This window comes from Diceros bicornis, chromosome 39 (genome assembly GCF_020826845.1).
Source record: "Diceros bicornis minor isolate mBicDic1 chromosome 39, mDicBic1.mat.cur, whole genome shotgun sequence".
Lineage (NCBI taxonomy): Eukaryota > Metazoa > Chordata > Mammalia > Perissodactyla > Rhinocerotidae > Diceros > Diceros bicornis.
In genome coordinates, this window is record NC_080778.1 from 14,402,803 (window position 1) to 14,424,733 (window position 21,931).

The window sequence follows — 21,931 nt, forward strand, 5'->3', positions numbered from 1 at the left end:
CTCTCTTCAATGGCTAAGGATTTCAATTACAGAAATCAAAGTTCTTCTTTTCTTATAATATGCAAATAATTCATGGAGTTCAAAGAAAAATAAGAATAGTTTTGAAAAACAATATATATCATTTGATCCCTTATATATCTCTCATCCTTCTAATCTCCCATGGTCTAATACTAAAGCTCTATCTCTAAGTTATGTAAGCAATTATTTATATTTAATTGTTGTGTGTTAAGTAATCTATGGTTTTTACCTAGAAACACTGATTCAAGGAATGTTCATCAACAATTTTTTAGATCAAAAAAAGTATTATGAATTCAATCAGCATTTCTAAGATATATTATCATTTCTAATACCAAAATGGAAACCTAATAACTTTTAGGAGGGACAATCTATATAATTTAATGCATACTTTCTGATGAATGGGTGATTACTATACAGAACTTTGATATAAAAACTTCAACAAAAATTTTAAATATTTTAAGAGTATTTCAACTATTTTAAAGGATTCTATTCCTTTTCTCTGTCAGTGTTGTTTTTTTTTTTTTTTAATAATTTTATTTAATGGGCCGGCCTCGTGGCTTAGCGGTTAAGTGCGCGCGCTCCGCTCCTGGCGGCCAGGGTTCGGATCCTGGGCGCGCACCGACGCACCGCTTCTCAGGCCATGCTGAGGCCGCGTGCCACATACAGCAACTAGAAGGATGTGGAACTATGACATACAACTATCTGCTGGGGCTTTTGGGGGGAAAATAAATAAATTAATTAATTAAAAAAAAATTTATTTATTTTTTTCCCCCAAAGCCCCAGAGGATAGTTGTATGTCATAGCTGCACGTCCTTCTAGTTGCTGTATGTGGCACGCGGCCTCAGCATGGCCGGAGAAGCGGTGCCTCGGTGCGCGCCCAGGATCCGAACCCGGGCCGCCAGCAGCGGAGCGCGCGCACTTAACCGCTAAGCCACGGGGCCGGCCCTGTCAGTGCTTTTTAAAGTGTGGTCCTCCAATAATCTGCATCACCTGGGAACTTGTCAGAACTGCAATTATCCTGCTCCATCTCAGTCCTACTGAAGCAAAAGGAGGCTGGGAGGAGCACTCTGTGCTTTAACATACCCTCCCAGTGATGCTGATACATGCTAAGGTTTACCGCTCTATAGCGTTTTAACCTGGAAAAAGAACAATTTAAACGACATTCTAAATAGAATTCAAATAACAAGATGAAAATTCCTTACCAGGAGGGGGTTGTGAAGGGTTAAAACTTGCTCGAAGAAAAGGAGGTGGAGGGATTGGACTGAATCCAGGAGGAGGAACAGGCAGTGACACAGGAAATGCTGGTGGGACTAAACTAACTGCAGGCACGGCTGGTGCTACTGGAATCTTTTGTGGATAGAAAATAGAAAGTCCATAAATCATTTTATCCATCTGCCACGATTACATCTTGGAACAACTAAAGATACATTATTTCTATTTCTTTTTTACAAAGGTAACAAATACCACTATATTAAGTTGTTTTGTTTTTTTCCTTTTTGTATACCTGTAAGTGAACCTACTTGGGGTAAAAGCAAGGCAGTATTACTCAACAGATGGTATATGTGGAGATTGTGAAACCTATCCTACGTTTAAGTGACGTGAAGTAATGGGCATCTACTTGAATACAGTCACGCATCACTTGATGAGGATACATTCTGGTGTTGTTAGGCAATATCATCATGCGAACATCATAGAGTGTACTTACATCAACCTAGATGGTACAGTCTACTACACACCTAGGCTATATGGTGCTAATCTTACGGGATCACCGCCGTATATGTGGTCCATTGTTGACCAAAATGTTGTTATGCAGCGCATGACTGTAGTGAATATCATGCTTAATTTTAAACTGCCATCTCCCACTAAGTTTATAATACCCGGCTATGTTATGCAACCTACCCACCGTTAGGAAACTGGTAATAACAGCTTTAAAATGGCTGGAATTTCTAGCATAAAAATATCTTTTACTCATCCTAGGTACAGTAATTTCCAAATATTTATCTGCACTATAGCTGTCCTTCTCTCCTAAATTTCACAATGTCAATGGTATATTCAATATCTCAACTTTGTTGTCTGAAAGACACTTCCAACTGCACATGCATAAAACTGAACTCTCTATTGTCCTTCCCAAAATAACTCCTCCTAGTCTTTCCCATTCTCAGATAATGGTAACTCTATCTTTCCAATTTCTCAGACCAAAATCCTTGCCTCTCCCCTTTCTCAAAACTCAAATTCAATCATGCCACAAAGTCCCACTGGATACACCATCAAAATACACCTAGTTATCTGATCACTTCTCATTCCCTCCACTGCTATCAGTCTAGTCTGAGCCATGATCATCTCTCATCTGGATTGCTGCAACTGTCTTTTAAGTGGTCTCTCTGCTTTTATCAATGCCCACTAATCTATTCTCAAAATAGTAGCCAGTGCAATCCTTTAAAACTGTGTAAGCCAGATCAAGTCACTCCTTTCTTCAAAATCCTCTAATGTCTCCCCATCTCAGACTGAAAACCAAAGTCCTTCTAGAAGTCTCCCTTTCACTAAGCTGCCTCACACTCACTTTACTCCGGCCCACTTGCTACTGCCGGAACACACCAGCACGCTCCTGGCCTAGGGCCTTTGCACCGGTTGTTCCCTCTGCCTGGAATGCTCTTCCTCAGATAGCCACGTGGTTAATTCCTCAGCAACTTTAAGTTGTTGCTCAAATGTCACATTCTCAATTAAGTCCACCCTGACCATTTTATTTAAACTTGTAAGCACCTACCCAGGCACTCTTGATCATGCTTATACTATCTTTTTCCCTCCACAGTATCTCATAAACTTATTTATTGTATATTTTCTGTCTCCCCTGTTGAGAACAAAAGCTCCATAAGGGTAGGGATTTGTGTTTGTTTTCTCACTGATGTATCCCTATCCCAGGTGCCTACAACAGTGAATGTCACAGAGCAGGCAATCAAGCAATATCTGTTCAATAAACAAACATTTAAATAATAAAGATACCATTTCCAAAAAAAATTTTTTTCAAAAAATGTTTGACAAAACTCATATTTATTCTATTTTGGACAATTTCCTCCAAGTTTTAGAAAGTACATGAGTAAAAATAGAAATGTAAAACAACACATTAAACAATAACAAAAACACCCAGCACTAACCTGTAACATAGCAACAGGTGGAGGGAAAACCTCTGCCTGGGTTGTGACCACTGTCTCCTTTTCAACTGGAGGTGGGCTCTGAGTTGTCTGGACCGTCTCTTTTACGGGTTCTGAGCTTTTCACAGTTTCCCACTCTAAACAAAATATTTGAAATTGATTTCCTCTGGATAGGTGCAACTTTTCATTTTATTTCTATGTATACATTTATTTCATGTCGACTAAGTCTTTCACCTACCTTGGCACATCTTTAAGATGTGTCCACAACTGTAGGTGCCAATCTAGGTTTTGCCCACACAAATCTGATTAGGATACTAAGGAGTCCACAGAAGCATGACAAGAAACACAAATGAAAGACACTAAAAGATTTCATCTAGAGAAAACTCTGAGAGGGACATAATAGATATATAACTCACAGGCTGTCTGATATAAGAGGAACCAACCTTATTCTATATTCTGTCACAAGATACAAGGGGAGACCAACAAGGAAAGTATTATCCAATACAGAAAAATCTTTCTGTAAATACAGCTAGGGAAAAATAGAACAAAGAGGCTCCAATGGTTCCTCCAATGGTTCTCCATCTCCCTCAGAGTGAAGATCAAAGTTATTATAATGACATAAGACTTTATACGACTTCGCCCCTCTGTACCACTCTGACTTCATCTCCTACTACTCACTCCTCACGAACTTTGCTCAAGCCATACCGGCCTCACGATTTCTGAACAGATTTTGCACTTGCTGTTCCTCTGTATGGAATGCCCTTTCCCCAGACCGCTGCACGTCTCACCCCTTCAAATATCACCCTCTCCATTAGACCTTCTTCAACCACTTAAAGCTGCAATAGCTCCACACCCACTACTGCCTATCCTTCTTCCCTGGTTTTTCTTCTTAGATCTCATCAACACTGAAATACTATAGAGTTTATTTATATGTTTACTATCTCTTTCCTTCCACTAGAACATGGTTGGCAAACTTATCCTATAGGAAGTATTTTAGACTTTGCAAGCCTGACATTCTCAAGTCGCAACCACTCAACTGCTGTTCAAAAAAGAAATCATATAAAATAGGTAAACAAGTGAAGGTGGCTGTGTTTCAATAAAACTTTATTTACAGAACAGGCTGCCAGCAGGATTTGGCCCATGGACTGTAGATGGTTAACTCCTATACCACAAAGTATACTCCATGAGAGGAAAGATTTTTGTTTGTTTCTCACTGCTATAATCCCAGTTCCTAAAATTATGCCTGGCACACAGTAGGAACTAAAATACTTATTGAATGAATATTTTGGAGGAATATTTATCAAGAAAAAAAGAGACTGACGAGAAGAAAACAACTGAAAAAGTGTTTGAAAATATGTGCACTGGCCTGAAAACGAAAATATTCTGAACATTAGCTAATTTTGATAAAAGAGCTAAGATGCAAAGAAATAAAGATACATATCATATTCTAATTCTTTTCCAAGTATCCATTTTAAGATTTTTTTACTGGTTATAATTGCAAATCACTTTGTGAATTTACAACTAGAATTTTTAAAAGTAAAAAGATAAATTTTTAAAAAGAGCAGGCCAGATGATCATTTGGTTATACGCATTCTAGAACTGTGTGAATCTGAACTACAGCTCTCTAAATTAAAATTCTATTCTAGCCATTGTAAACATGGATACTAATCAAAATAATCTAGGAAGTTTTTCAAAGAAGCTTCCTAAGACCCCAGTTCTCATTTAAACTCAAGGAAGTGAATGAAATATTTAGTTTAAAAAAGGCTCTATATACACAACTCTCACTCTTAAGAAAGCAAAACCTTTTAAAAGACATACATGAAAAACGCTACATTTATAGACTTCTAAAACACTATCTATACTCTGACACTTATGAAATAGGACCCATTAGGCATATACACCGGAAACAGTAGTGTTTCATTTTTTCCTCTCTTTTTTGAAAGAAGAATCCAGGAAACAAACACAATTCACCCTATGATGCAAAACTCTTATCAACTGCAACCTTTTAAGTGTACTTTTTTAACAATAAAACTATCCTTAGGTTTCTTACCAGTATTTACAGTTTCCTGATCAATCATGCCTCCTTCTGCAAAACCTTCCAAGTCATCCACTTTAACTTTTTCCCATGGTATATAAGTAACTCCAAGATCCACATCCCAGAATTGTTTATATTCTGTTTTCACACCTTTGTTTAAAGCCCAAGCAATCTATCAGGAATGAGGAGAGGAAAAAAAGAAAGCTCATGCATACTGTACAAACAAGGTAAAATGTTCAAAATAATATGTAAACAATGTAAGCACAAATAAATCAGTTTTAAACATCAGTTGGATGGGCAAAGTATAACTGCTGGAAGAATAATAGTAGCCAAGAACATTTTTTCCATGTATTTTCTGTTTTTGTTTTTTAAATAAAACCTGCATTAGATACTGATAGTGTTTAATATGGGATTTATTTCCATTTCTTACTGTAACTTTAAGACAACACGTTTCCAGAAACAATCCAAACAATTCAACTTTTCACCATAAAAATATCAATCTACATCAGCAATAATTAGAATAGTTATTATAATTTAAACAAAATCTTGGTACTCCCAGAAAGAGAAGACCAATGACATTTTAGTCTACATAGAGAAACTCTGCCATGAAATGACAAAGCATGGGCATATTAACTCCCTATAAAGTAGTTATTTTAAGTTTTTAATTCAGTTGCAAAAACTGATGGAATAAATTATCTCCAAGTAGCAGAAATGAAAATTAGTTACAAGAAGTAAAGATAGAAAAATATGCAATAAACACTCAGTTTAAAGACTAAGAAGAAAATAAAAATATACTTAAAAATAAACCCTTCACAAGGGCCTGCGTTGTATAAGACAAGATATTAAAAAGGAGAAATTAATAATATAATTAAGGGGTATGATTAGGAAGCACTGGAAAGAAGAAGCGAATGACAGACAAACTTGCAAAAACAAAAAAGTTCTGCTCATAAAATGGTGCCCTCGTTGACTAAGAGAACTGTGCACATGTGATTTCAAAGAACCATCTGACTAACATTTTGGTTATTGTTTTACCTATATTTAATTCTATAACTAAACAATACTGAAACAGTAAATTTCTGTCCCAGTTTGCCCATAACACTAAAAAAGAAGATGAATTAAATATAGGAACACTCTAATTAATCATCCAATAAAACAAGAGCATGTGACGCCCCCCCACCCCCAATCTCACCTTAATGACCTTGGACCCAATTTTATATGATCCAGAACTAAGTTTCTGAAGAGCCCGAAACGCATCTTGTCGATGAACCATGCAGACATAAGCACAGCCCCTGGGAGGAATCATCTAGTAAAAAAAATTTTTCTTTAGGAAGAATATAAGGAGGGCAATTCATTCTGGCATTTTATGGTTTTAACGAAACAGAACACTGACTACTGACTAATAAGGAACTGTTTACCCTTTACTTGCTCCAGCCATCTGTTTCTCGGTACAATTCATGTACAATTTACTTAATTTAAAAAAGAAAATAAAATTCAAAACTAGTTGGGTCTCATTCTAAGCCATGATATCTGTGAAATCTTGAATATCACATGTCAAAGTGTTTTTAATACACAATAAAGAACTATTAAAACAAAAAACGTATCAAGACATGCATACAATACCACCAGATAAAAGGAAAATAATACTGTATCACCAACATATTTGAAGGCATACAATTTATTCACAGTACTATTTCAATTTTTCCAAATGTTATGTTGAGCAACGTGAGAAGATTTTTGTTTTGGGGAAGTATCTTATCCTTAACATACAATATATAATCTACAACAAATGATAAAACTAAAGTTTTTCCATTTTATAAAACTTAATTTTGTCCATGTGCTCCTGGACAAAAGTTTTAATAGGAAAATAGCCTCACTTTAAGTATCTGTGAGTTTTATTTATATAAAGCATTTAACTATTCTATAGACTACCAGATCATAAAATTATCCTTAACGTATTAATTCAGAAAAATACAGAGCATTTGTTTCTTTCTGAAGAACAAAAAAGGTATTCTATTACTTTATTATTACTCAATACCTAATAAGCTCTATTTGTCAAAAACTAATAACAAAAACCTTTCCCTCAGTCTTGCTAACACTTCAAACTGTCGCTTTAATACCAAACTTCTCAAAAGGGAAGTGTATCTTAACCCCTTACATACTCCCTTCATCTCTTGCAATGTACATCCAACTCCTGACCAATCCCCTGAAAACATTTTCTTCAAGCTCACTAACGACCTGCTAAGTGTGAAATCTAACGGACTTTCCTCAGTCCGCAAACTCTCACAAACTGACCGAGTAAAAGGTTTATAAATCTTCCATCAACTTTTAAAATCCTGGATTTTATCACCAGCCATTCAGTACACTCCAGTACTTAAGTTAGCGCCTGTTTTCCGTAATTCTATGCTCTTACGAGGTAATGCAAAAGAGGAGAGACAAGGCAAACTAATGCCCAAATGCCTGTAGTACAAGAAAGGCTACAAATGTCATAAGCAACATGAAAATCCAGAGTGCTAGCTGGACTCAGGATCTGTTCAGAGCAGGGATTCCTGGCTTTGCATCAGAGTCACCCATGCAGCTGTGGTGCTTTGATAAGAATCTAAAGATATTGATCATGGGCATCCCTATTTTTTCAAATGTCAACATGTTTCTGATGTCTCAGCCAGGGCTGAGAACCACTAGTTAAGGGTGGGGGAAAATCAGAAAAAATTTCAGAGGTTATATGATCATGGACTCTAAAAGACAGTTATGTTTTGTGACAGATGAAATTTAAAAAGACAAAGAGTAAGAGAACCTACAGCACTCTTATGGTGTAGAAAGAGGAATTTGAAATACCTAGGTTGAAAGACTCAATCAAACCTATTTACTGTGCAACTCAGGCAAATCTCTTAGTTTCTTCCCTGGGAAAATAATGATTTCTGAATTATTCAACCAGCTTCTTGTGAGATGCCAGTGAGATCATACGTGGTTGAAAGTAAAATACAAAATGGTCAAACAATTCAAAAGAAGAGTTCTGTTATTAATACAGAAAAGTCAAGTTTGGCCATATAAGGAATGCTGGGATCTAAGACTAGAAAGGAAAACCAGGCCCCGGTGGCTTAGCGGTTGCGTGCGCGCGCTCCGCTGCTGGCGGCCCGGGTTCGGATCCCGGGCGCGCGCCGACGCGCCGCTTCTCCAGCCGTGCTGGGGCCACGTCCCACGTGCCGCGGCTGAAGGATGTGCACCTATGATATACAACTATCTACTGGGGCTTTGGGGGAAAAAAGGAGGAGGCTTGGCAATAGATGTTAGCTCAGGGCTGGTCTTCCTCAGCAAAAAGAGGAGGATTAGCAGGGATGTTAGCTCAGGGCTGATCTTCCTCACAAAAAAAAAAAGAAAGTAAGAAAAACCAGGGGCCAGCCCAGTGGCATACCAGTTAAGTTCGCGTGTCTCGCTTTGGCAGCCCGAGGTTCTCCAGTTCAGATCCTGGGCACAGACCTACTCACCACTCATCAAGACATGCTGAGGTGGCATCCCACACAGAAGAGCTACAACTATGATATACAACTACGTACTGGGGCTTTGGGAAGAAAAAAGAAGAAAAGGAAGATTGGCAACAGATGTTAGCACAGGACCAATCTTCCTCCAAAAAAAGGGAAAGAAACCCAGCCAATGACCCGGTAAATAGTGATAAAAGGTCCAACAGACATGAAAGTATAACAACAGTGAATAAAATCAGAGGATTAATGAATTGTAAATCTCCTCAAACAAATGACTGTAAAACATTTCACTACTTAGTTTTAGCCCCAGGGAAAAACAACAGCCCTTCCACCAAGAAGGAAATACTCAAAGAAGGAGACCCCGAGTGGGGCAAAACCACTGAAAGAATCAAGTTGAGGAGTGAAAGAGTAAAAGCTCACGTTATTGGAGATGCTCTGGCCACACAGGTTTTCTTGCCTAAGGTTTGCTTTGAGGGAGGGGAAGGGAAGGCAACAGGCTGGCAAAAGACTGGGACCTCAAGTCCAGGTGTGTCTCCTCCACTACCTATGTGCTCAAGTGCACGGATTACAAGTCTGTGGGACTCAGTTTCCTCATTTTCATTAAAAAAAAGAAAAAAGGAATTACACTAGAACACACATAAGGTTCCTGATAACTCAAACATTTCATGTTTTTAGGAATCAAGTGCTACACTGCTATGAAACCCCAAAGAATACTGTTAGAATTCCACTGAAAAAGAAAAATTAATCAAGCAAGGAGATAAACAGCAACAGAATAAACACAGATATGATTAAAGTCAAACAGTCCTTGTCAAGATGTGCATTATTAAAGGCAGATACTACTGGGCCAATTAGGCACCAAAGTGACTCTGTATGAGTGAAAATCCTCTATTTTTTTTTTAACCTTAAACTATTGTTTAAGAACTAATACTTACATTAATGGATTCAATTTGTCCAAACTCTTCAAACAGGTTGGTTAAATCTTGCTGTGTCGCCTTCTTGTCCACCTGACCAACCCAGAGAGTAGTACTACAGACTGTCAAGACATGAGAGACAAATGACTTAAATTACACAGACACAGTTACTTCTTCCAAGTACCTGAGGAAAAAGAAACAAAAACTGCATGTCACCTGTTCTCAAGCTTGGCTGCACGCCTGAATCACCTGTGGATACCTAGGTCCCACTCTAAAAGATGATGAATGGTACGGGATACGACAGAATGGGAACTGGGAGTTTTAAAATTCCACAGGTGATTCTAATGTGCAACAAACTTTCAAAACGACTTTTCACTGTAATCCTCCCTGTGCACCTTTTAAGTATCTTTCTGTTTTGAAATTATTAAGTGGATTCTCCCTAATCAAGTAAATCTGAAAACAGTATCTCATCCTTAAGGAAATAATAATTTGTATTATTACAGAGACACAAAGAGGAAAAAGCTACATTAGAACTCTTTAACTTGTTATCATGAAAGACTTACAGGTACTTAACTGTTGGAAGCCACCTCCCCTTACTAAACAAATGCTACACAAGTAACATCTTGTCTACTTTTCCTTGTGCTGTTCATGCCTCCATGCATTTCCCTTTCCTACGGAAACTTATTTTAAAAATATTTACAGCTGATAGATTTGCAGAGTTTTAAATTTGGATTTATGTCAATGTCATTTTTAAAAAATTTGTTTCCACCTTTTTGATTACCTTTTATCCATAATAGGGCAGGCCTAGAGCAGGTTTTACTCCAGAGCTGATCCAGCCCCACACCAAGAACTGACCACTGCAAGATCTTTACTGAATCCAAGTTTTCAATCAGATCTCTCAACTCTGGGGGGTCAGAACTCTAATGTCTTCCAGACCTGTGTGAGCTTTAGGAATCGTTCAGCTAACAGACCCCTGGTAATTGTTCTTTCCCTCATGTCATCTCACCCCATGCATACATAACTTAATATTCAACTCAAGTCTCAAGGGGAAATGTATTAGTTTTCTTTTGCTACTGTAACGAAATACCACCAGCTTAGTAGCTTAAAACACAAAAACGTACTCTTACAATTCTGGAGGTCTAAAATGGGTCAACAAGGCTGCAATCCTTCCGGAGGCTCTAGGGGAGAATTTGTTTCCTTGCCTTTGCTAGCTTCTAATAGCTGTCTGCGTTCCTTGGCTCATGCTCCCAAACTGCATCTTCCACGCCTACAGTGTAGCATGTGCCAGCCTCTCTCAATGACGACCTTGGTATTTGAGGAGAACTGCTCCTCCTCTCTCTCTCCTCCTCTATCACAGGATGAAAACCAAGGACAAAATCATTCATTCATCAAACCACTTTTCAACTTCTTAGTCTGAAAATAATGTGGAGAGACTTTGTAGCTCATCATTTTTTTAATATTTGTTGAAACCAAAGCTCTGTAAAAATATATCACGCACCACTTAATGTTTTAGATCTAATTGGAGGTAACCCCTTCTTCTGTCGTTCTTTCTCCCTTTCTCTAGCTCTTCTTTCACTTGAGTAGGAACGTGACGATTTCCTCTTTCTTTCTCTTGAGCGTGAGCGTGATCGCTTTCTATGTTTGCGCTTTCGAGAACCAGATCGTGACCTAGACCTTCGTTTTCTTGGTGACCTAAAAAGAAAATCTTATTTTACTTCTATTGACAATGTTATTCTTCTATCAAATTTCTCACTTCTAGGTGAGGGGGGAAAAAAACAAAGAACGGTTGTCTTATATTTAGCTACCTCTTAAAAAATGTTTAAGTATAATCAAGTATCAAACATGCATTTTCCCAAATCTATGTACTGCTTAGGTCCACCCTAGTCACAGACGTTTGTTTGCAGTGATTCTTACTTAGTCTGCATGATTATTCACAACCACAAGGAAGAGGACAATGAGATTCTAGTAAGGGCCTCAATTTTAGTGTCTTCCAACTCATTTTTCACACAAGAGGCAAGAACAGGGATGAAAGATGGAAGAAAATAAAAAGATCCTTTAGATAATGAAAATGTTATATTCTTTGACATCCGATGTCAATCCTCCTCTTCTTGCTGAGGAAGACTGGCCCTGGGCTAACATCTGTGCCCATGTTCCTCTACTTTACATGGGACACCACCACAGCATGGCTTGACAAGCAGTGCGTCAGTCAGCGCCCGGGCTCCGAACCCCAGGGCGCCGCAGCGGAGCGCGCGCACTTAACCGCTATGCCACGGGGCCAGCCCCGAAGATGTTACATTCTTAAAACCAGTAAACAGAGAATGTTTCCAACAGAGCATTAGGCCAAATTCTGTTTACAAGTTTCCAACTTCTAAAATTTCATGGTGCTTGATGTTACAATATAAGGTGATACCGAAACACTGTTTTTTTCTCCCTGTCAACCATATGCCATCGAACTCTCTTCAAAATGCTTAATAAGGAGGTGTTGCTAAGACAAAGAAGCCACTAAGACAAAGAAGTTTTCAGCACTGACACTGTAATTGCTTAGCAAGATAACTCACTGACATGAGGTGGGTTTAGAGAAAGGTGAACTGACAGGCTCTCATATGCAAGAGGTAAATACAAATAACTTATTAAACAAGAAATGACTGGAAAAGTCATCCAAGATACTGTCCCTCTTTCAGCATTTACTGTTCAGATTTTCAAGGGTATTCATGTGCAGAAAATAGGGTACAAAAATGGTAAAGACTAATGACTTTAAGTTTTAAGACAGTTTGTAGCAAAAACAATGTACATGTGCTACATGAAAATTTACCAGATTAAGAATAAGGCACCTTCAGCTCAAATTGGAATGAGCATGTACATTAATGAGGGTTAGCCATATTGAAAAGTCCACAAAGAAAACCATTTATAGGATATGTTTTATAATAATTGGATATTATGCTTAATGTTTATAAAAATAATTCTTGTAGTTTATTTATTTATTTATTTTTGGTGAGGAAGATTGGCCTTGAGCTAACACCTTTGCCAATCTTCCTCTATTTTGTATGTAGGACAACGTCACAGCAGGGCTTGACGAGTGGTGTGTCGGTAGGTCCATGCCCAGGATCCAAACCTGTGAACCCTGAGCTGCCAAAGCACAGCACACGAACTTAACCACTACACCACTGGGCCGGCCCCTGTAGTTTTATTTTTATGATCATTTTTTGGTATTATTATGACATGAAAAAAAAATGGAATACAAGAAATACAATGGAATTTCTAACACTGTCCTCTATAGCTTGATTTAGCTGTTGTTCAGAGGCAATAATATTCTAAACCGGATGTCATCATATTATTAACTAAAATCAGGTATAATTCAAAATCCAAGTCTCATGATATGGCTGCAATTATTGTGAATTATTCAAATAAATGGCCACAGATATATTCTATTAAAAACTGGCTACAGATATATTCTATTAAAAACAAAACAAAGTATTTTGAAATTCTTCCTTCTGAGAGAATATAAGATATCACTCTAAGAAAAACATTTCCTTTAATCTTGATGCAAAGAAACAAGGCCAACATTTCAAAAGTTCAAACACAGCTATTAAATATTATTGTAGAACCTTGAACGAGATCGTGAATGTGTTCTTGATCTTGAGCGAACAGCCACTTTCTTTGCTTCTTGTTCAAAGATCTCCTCTTCCACTCCATCTTGTCCTTCATCTATATCCATATCCTTGCAAGTCAAAAGAACAGCAAACAAACAAAATGCCAGGTTGAGATTCAGTATTTATTGACAATTCTGTCTCACAAAATAGTCACCATAGTAGCATTAATGCCTAATAGCAAAATGGTTGGAATGTGGAGCTTACGAACACTGAGGGGAAAAAGCATTAAAGACATTACCATTATTTTACATAAGATAAATAAAATATTTTACATAAAATAAAAGTTATTACCATATTTTACGGTATTTTTTCTCTAATTAATTTTAGAAATTTATGACCCAGAAAAGTATCTACTTTTTACCTGTTGCTGAATATCTATGGAATCATCCAAATTTGCTTCAGGTTCAAGGAAATGCTGCTGACTGCTCCCTTGTGATGGTGATGCAGAATGCTCTGATCCAAATGTTCCTTCTTGACTATCCTGAGGGGTTGCCTATTGAGAATGTATACAAAAATATTGGGAAATAATGATTATTATTACAAATGGAAATTTAAACACTTAAACATCACAATTTTTAAGAAGCCCAAGACATAAAGAAATCCCGTGTTCAATCTTTTCTAATCAATCTAAAATTACACTTACGTATAAATCCAAGTTTACTTACAAGTATGAGACACGTCCATAAAACAGAAACAAGACTATAAGAATAAAATGGTAAGATCAAGTAGGTCTTCAAATAAATTTTTAATTGTGGAAAATATAAACTATCAAAAATTAATAAAGGGATTATATCATGAATGATATATAATGGCACTAAGTTAAATGAATCTAGAATTTCATTGGCAATTAGCATTTTTATAAAATGCTATAAATGAAAAGTCCAAAAAGTATTTTATATTAAAAAACTAAGTCACATATTACATATATAGAAGCAAAACGAAGCCCAAATGCCAATATCAAAATAACTGATCTAGCAAAAACAGTTCTCAACTTTGCCCTCCCCACCAACCTCCATCTCTAGAAATTCACAAAATAACACAGATATATGTTAAACATTTCAGAAAGTCTAATAAAGGTTAGGCAATGAAGCCTAATTAAAGAAACTTTTAAAAATTTGAACCTCTTTTTTTGCTAGGACTAGAATTACAGCAACTTGATATAGTGACACTGCTTACATGATGCTACTCAGTATGAACTTGATTAGCAATTACATATACTATGGTGTTGACTAAAAATGAGAAATCCGATTATTATGAAAAAAAAAAAAGTCTCCCTACATAAACTCTCCTAACACGTTATCTTGCAGGTATTAAAGATTAATAAAAATAGTTACCGGTGGTACACAAACTACTGTAATAATTAACAGAAAAGAACAACTCAAAACTACTGTTCCCTTGCTACAGACTCTCATAAACAAGTTACCTGAACTCTGAATTTCAGTCTCCCTATTTGTAAAAGGAATACTAGTATAGTGATTACAGACAACAATATTGTAATATAAACTTCAAAATTGCTAAGAGGCTAGATCTTAATTGTTCCCACCACAAAAAATAAATGATTACTATGTGACATGATGGAGGTGTTAGCTAACACTACAGTGGTAATCATATTGCAATATACAAATGTTCAAAATCAATATGTTGTAGGCCTTAAACTTACACAATGTTATTTGTTGATTATCTCAATAAAATTTTTTAAAAAAATTACTCTTACTCTAGTGACATTTAAACTGAAAGAAAAGAAAGCTGCAGAAAAATTAAGAGCCAAAAAGAGCATTAAAGTACCGTCCCAAGTCTCTTAATTTATGAAGAAACAGGTTCCTCAAGGACAGGTAACATTTTCAAGGTTTAAGAATAAATTAAAGCTAAAGTCAGAATTAGAAAAGATTTCTTTTAAATTCCTGTTCTATACCACAATATTGACCAAAGTGTTAGTCAATAAGCATACTCTTCCAGGACAAATCAAATAAACATGTTTTAAGTACAGTCCTGCCTTATGTGTTTACAACAGTATTCTTAACAACAGAATTCTTAACTACACAGCAAGATGATTTTCAACTTCATCCTGAGCCTTACTATTTGGTCCTAATTCGGTACTCATACATTCTTCACATCGTTTATTCTCACTTCACCATTCACTGTAAGCCTCGTATCTACCCCTCACCCCCCTGCCTTGTTGTTCATCCTTGATTTTCTATTTAATGGCTAAACCTTGGGTATAACTACCAGGATCGACTGCAACCAATCTTAGTTTTTGAGTTTCTTTTTTGAGCAGTTTTACTTATTTCAAGATTACAATTTCATGACTTTTATTCATAAGACCTCTAAAAAAGAATAACAGAGAAAATTTACTTTAAAAATCCAACTAAAGTTTACCCTTTATCCTGCAATTAGCATTAAGTCCACTGGACCCTTTACTACACCTAAGATGTGTTATGGGATCTTAGAGGTCTTATTTTCCTATATATTGAAACATTTTGCTATTTCACCATCCCAAGAATTCTTCTATTATTACTCATCAATTATGCTCAATTGTGTCAAAAAACACTAATAAAAAAAAAGAAAAAGCAATGGAATTGTTGACCAGGGTGATTCAATAGTGAAATAAATCATCATTCAGCTTTACTGCATTATCAAAAACACCGCATCTTTCAAGAAGGCACAAACAAGACTGGAGACAGCACCCTGCAGTCTGCTTTCAGCTTGCCTTGGGACACGGTTTAATACTTAGATCTTTCATTTTCTGTCCAGAACGGCAAAGAGAAGAAAACTGACTAAGGAACATACTTCACAATTATTAGACAGGGTAAAAGATGAATGCAAAGAAATAGATAGTAGCATTCTAGACTCTAATGATGACGGTACATTTAACATTTAAGTGAAACACCAGACTATGAGTTTTCAGATAACCGTACCCTATATGTATTTCTCAAACTCAAGAACTGATGAGAGAAAAATGTATCTCTGAGGACAAAAATAGGATCTTTTCATCCAATCAGTCATATAACAGGAAGGACTTCACCTTGCAATATTTTGCAACAAGCACCTGGACCGTTGTTTTGCTAAAGGAACATGTGACATTTGAATTTAATTGACACAAAAAGGTTTGCTACATTTCAATTATTTTAAAATTCCTAGTACAATTTATCCCCCATCCCTTTAGTATCACTTCTGTAAATTATCTGTAAGACGACTTAAAAATATTTTTTAAAAGGATCCACTGGACCGAGATGGCAAATGACTATTTTTTCTGATATACTGGTATACATCCTAAGTATACATCCTTAGTATACATATCTAGTTTCTTCAATGATGTCTTCATGCAAAACATCAATAAAAATATTGAAAAAAATAGAAGACAAGGATAACAGCAGCTAGCAGAGACTTCTTTCAACGCTGGATTAACACTCATTGAGTGTCACATTTTGATCAGTTATAAATCTACTTTCCTCTATTTTTTTCCATATAAGTGACAGGAAAGACTTTGTCAAAGCCCTTACTGAAATCCACACATGCTATGCCTACAGCATTTCCTTGATTTATGAGTCTAATAACCCTACAACCTCAATACCCTGAAACGCAATTTATTTGACCCTAAAGACATCAACTCATTTAAAGCAACTCAAGGCTCTTAATATATCACCCATCTTAGGTTTTATCATCTTCAATTCTACTCTATTATATTCTCCTATATAAAAAATTACTGAAGCAAAATAAGTTACATATTTCTGATATCTCACTAGCAGCTCTTCATTATTAAGTGGCTGAATCTTCTATACCCTTTAATTCTTTTATTCTTTATATTAGTCTTACCATTTTCATCATCAGCATTTCGAGCTATAGCTCTCCTGACATCTTTTGAACATCCTGATAAAAGTTACCAAAATCACAAACTCCAATTTACTCAACAGACAACAGAAATCATTCCCCTAATGACATGATTGTTAGTCCCTTCACAATTCAGACATTATCTGAAAGCACGCCCTTTTCCATTGATTTTCTGTTGTCAGGGATACTAGACCTCAAAACGGATCCAGGTGTGGTCAGGCTGGGATGAATAGGGTGGTACTAGCAATCCTACTCTCTTCTCTAAGACACTATGATAACTTTTAGGCAGGCATTTGGCTTACTGATAAATAAAAATGCTTAATTTTTCTGCATACTTCAACCTATCTTAAATACATTAAGGCAAGTGGTTTGGTAGAGCCAGTTTCATAATTTATTGAATTCGTTACTCTGTTGATATACTTTTCCATTCTAAATTTATCATAGGTTTTAAACACTATCGACCTTACACATTAGAAAAGTTGCTTTTTTTCTTCAGCTCTTTCTTCATCATTCATGTTTTTTTATATTCTTAATCCAGCAAGTGGATTTTTTTTTTTTTGAGGAAGATTGGCCCTAAGCTAACATCTGTCGCCAATCTTCCTTCTTTTTCCCTTTTTTCTCTCCAAAACCCCAGTAGATAGCTGTACGTCACAGTTGTACAACCTTCTAGTTGCTCTATGTGGGACGCCACCTCAGCATGGCTTGATGAAAGGTGCATAGGTCCACGCCCAGGATCTGAACCGGTGAACCCCGGGGACGCCGAAGTAGGGTGCGCAAACTTAACTGCTACGCTACTGGGCCGGCCACTCTTCATCATCCATTTTTGAATAATGAACCTTTTAAGAACACCTACTCCTTTCAAAAGGATCTTATTACTGTATCATCTAAAATTCTGGAGATAATGTATAGAGCAATTAACTATGCCCAGAGTTCTATTTTCTTTTTTTTTTCTTTGGTTGGTGAGATTCTTAATACAGAATCACTCTCCCTCAAGTTCGCAGTAACTTTCACTTTGATAACTTGGTATTAATTACAAACTGGTCAAGAGTACCACATCTTGATTTTACTGCTTCTGCTAAACCTTCTGAAATGAAAGTGGAACTAAGGCAATTCAAAAGTGTCACATTTATAGCTGAACAAATCTGTTGTTTGGATAAACTCTTCCATCACTACTATCTTGTAACAGCTGGCCCCTATAACAGCTCTGCGATTTTTTATATCACCAACAACCTGTTTCTTTTCCTTGCGTTACAACTTGTATTTTTCTTTAAATAACATCCAAATGTTCTTCATTGTGCTCTATCTTCAAGTTTCTGAATTCTCAGGCAGCGTTATTTACTTGACATAAAATAATGCACCCACTCCAACCACTTCTATCACAATTATTTCTTCAAAACAAGGCATGCAATTCCATTCTCATAATTCCAAGTACAAGTTCCAACCTAGTAAATATCACTAATACGCATTTTATGTTAACTATTTGTGTTAAAAGAACAAGTTCAGACCCCAGCAGGGGCTAAGGTTTGCTATCCCTTCCATCTAAAGCAACTCTTCCCTCTTCTGTATTCCCACAGTCCTTCACTTGTATCTTTATTACAGAAACTGGAATTCTGCCTTGTGTTCATACAGATGTCTGTGCTCCATCAGAGAAGAGGTTACTCGAGGCCAGATGCTTTTCTGTTCATCTCTGCATATATCATTTGTCTAACAACGCACTGCTCATACTTTAAAAACATTTGTGGTATTATGTTAAATTCATTAGCACCAAAAAGTTTTGAATATTAAGAAGAAGTGTGAGAGAGGTGAATTTCTAAACACTCCTATTCTAAACAGCTTACATCTATAAGTATTTCTCTCATAAAGCAAAAACAGACTTTGTAATGGATTTAATCCTGGTTTTGCAACTCGACATACTTTATCAATTCTAAACTGTGATTTTCCTTCACATTTTATCGTCCCTGAAACTTATAAGATTCTTACAACTCCATGGGATGTTATACTCTAGCAGTCATTAAAAATTCTTACCTGTATATAAAATCCAAGGATGTGTCTTAAGACTAATGATATATAATATTAGCTGTATACTTTTGCACTAGATGTATAATTTCACTAAGCTTCAACTTCCTATGGTGTAAAATGGAAGTCAAAAAGCCTAACTCATAAGCATTAAAGGAAATCATGCCTAATAAAGTTCCTGCCACATGATAATAGCCTAATTAAGGGTAGCAACCTGTTCTGTCATCAACAATAGCAAAATCATCATTACTTTGCTTACAGAGAACTGAGTGGAGAAGAAAACATTTGAAGTTTTTTTTGTTTTTTTTTTTGTGAGCAAGATCAGCCCTGAGCTAGCATCCAAGCCAATCCTCCTCTTTTTGTTGAGGAAGACTGGCCCTGGGCTAACATGAGTGCCCATCTTCCTCCACTTTATACGGGACACCGCCACAGCATGGCCTGACAAGTGATGCATCGGTGCACGCCTGGGATCCAAACCAGGGCCACCAGCAGCGGAGCGCGTGCAGTTAACCACTACGCCACGGGCCCGGCCCCAGAACATTTGAAGTTTTAAGTTGTAATACTGAAATACCACCTCTGTCTTCTGTTCTCCACTCCCAGTACACTGAAATTAATTTCTACAATGCTCTCAATGGATTCATAAGTTGCCAGAACACATTTTTTTTTTTGGTGAGGAAGATCAGCCCTGAGCTAACATCCATGCTAATCCTCCTCCTTGTGCTGAGGAAGACCGGCTCTGAGCCAACATCTACTGCCAATCCTCCTCCTTTTTTTTTTCCCTAAAGCCCCAGCAGATAGCTGCATGTCACAGTTGCACATCCTTCCAGCTGCTGCATGTGGCACGCGGCCGCAGCATGGCCGGAGAAGCAGTGCGTCGGCGTGCACCCAGGACCTGAACCCGGGCCACCAGCAGCGGAACGCGTGCACTTAACCGCTAAGCCACGGGGCCGGCCCAGAACACATTTTGATTCCAAAAAAAAAACTAAAGATCCTGAAAAGACTGATCTTCCTAGTAGTAAACAGCTGAAGAAAAATCAACATACTTAAGAAACAACAATTTACAGAACACAGATAGCAATAACTCTGATGACCACAAGATGGAGTTACAGACCTTTTGAGGCTGTTGCTGTTCTAGGAGTTGCTGTCTGAGATGTTCAAGGTTTTGCTGCTGTAGTTGTTCTGCTATCTGATGAAAAATCGAATTGTTCACAGATTCCGAAACATGAGAACTAAAAGGAAAAACAAGTAAAAATATATTTTAAAACCCAATAAAGATAATATGAAAATAACTAAATACTAAAAGAAAACCAAAATGCCAATTAAATGAAACACACTACAATGTTTACTTTTGAAATACTAACAAAGAAAATGAAATACTTCAGAACATTTATATGTTAAAATAGAAATATACTCTTCAAAATAAAAAAAGAAATATACTTTTCAAGAGTGTTTTAACATACGGATAACATGTTAGGGATATTCTGATGAAGATCTGTTACTACTGTCTCACACTATTAAATACATATAAATTAGTACTTTTTACATTAGAGCATTTTAAGAAAGTCTCAATAAAACACATAAAAATAGTTAAAAGTATTTAAACATCGTCACTTTAACTCCTCTTAACTATGAGATACAGGGAGAAACGGTCTATCAATCAGTACATGTGGAATCTACAGTTGTAACTGACCACAAACTTTATAAAACTAATCTGCTTTCTTTAAAGAAGCACTCACAGTATTAGGTATGTTAACAGAAACAGTGTTTAGATAAGAGGAAATAATAATTTAACTATATTCTGGGAAATTCACACCTGGAATACACCTGGAATTCTGGGTGCCACAAGGTAAGACATGTGAACAAAAAAGAGGGCATCCCAAAATGGGCAATCAGGATGGTGAGAAGTCTTGAAACAGTTGGAAAAAAGTGTACTTCATCTGGAGCAAATAAACCTAAGGGGAAGAATGATACCTATCTTCAAATATTGAAAGGTATGTCTCAAAAGATATTGGAGCTAATTTGTTTCCTTGCTTCAGAAAGCAAAATGGATCAGTACGTAGAAAGCAAATCCAACAGGACTCAATAACACAAGAACATACAACAACAACAATTACCTAACTTCTTGTCACAGAGGGCATTAAGACACTGGATAAATATCCTAATAGGACTATTAAAGGAGATTCTTACATTATTCAGGACACTGAGCTACATGATCTCAAATAATTTTTTCAAATAGAGTCTGTATCAAAAGGGTGTGCATTTTCATATATTATATAAATATATTTTCAAATATATTTTCCCAATATGTAAGACTAATAACCTCTGTTTGAAACAAGATTCGCAGAGGCTTTCCCCATTCCTCATCCCTCTTCCATCCTCCCATCTCCCACCTCCCCCAGTCTCTCCTCACTGGTCCTTTCACGAACCCCCACAGAACCTAGGACTCTGCATGATTGCATATACAACAACAAAAAAAATCACTGATCGAGATAAAAACATATAATTCATTTCTTTAAAAAACAAAATCCCTACAACTCTAATCCTTACTTTTGATTAGTCTAATACACTTCCAGAACTTAGTATAATTCCGAGAAGCCGTTGGCACTAGAAGCAAGCTTCTTCCCTATTATTTCAAATATTCCTACAATTGAGTTAAATAACTCAAAGCCTAAGATAGAAAATATCATGATCAGATTTATCAATTTTCCTATAAAGAATTTTGATATATCCCAACTATTTGCAAAGATCTGAGAGTGAAAATAATATAGGGAGGCAAAAAGACAGCAACTCTACCATCTTTCTGCCATGTCAGAGCTCAACAGCCTGACACAATAACCCAACTTATTCA

At 36.6% G+C, this 21,931-nt stretch overlaps 1 protein-coding gene across 4 annotated transcripts in view; it reads right to left on the minus strand.

Annotated features, from left to right (window-relative positions):
* SCAF8 (SR-related CTD associated factor 8) overlaps positions 1 to 21,931 on the minus strand; it is a 180,500-nt gene that overhangs the window by 103,143 nt on the left and 55,426 nt on the right. For all 4 annotated transcript variants that reach the window (XM_058534103.1, XM_058534102.1, XM_058534106.1 and 1 more), the window contains 9 exons: positions 20,195 to 20,312; positions 13,601 to 13,732; positions 13,195 to 13,307; positions 11,088 to 11,281; positions 9,611 to 9,711; positions 6,392 to 6,505; positions 5,218 to 5,374; positions 3,171 to 3,304; positions 1,221 to 1,365 (listed from right to left, as the gene is read on the minus strand). In XM_058534103.1, the coding sequence (XP_058390086.1) occupies positions 1,221 to 1,365; positions 3,171 to 3,304; positions 5,218 to 5,374; positions 6,392 to 6,505; positions 9,611 to 9,711; positions 11,088 to 11,281; positions 13,195 to 13,307; positions 13,601 to 13,732; positions 20,195 to 20,312 (1,208 nt within the window). The remainder of the gene's footprint in view (positions 1 to 1,220; positions 1,366 to 3,170; positions 3,305 to 5,217; positions 5,375 to 6,391; positions 6,506 to 9,610; positions 9,712 to 11,087; positions 11,282 to 13,194; positions 13,308 to 13,600; positions 13,733 to 20,194; positions 20,313 to 21,931) is intronic.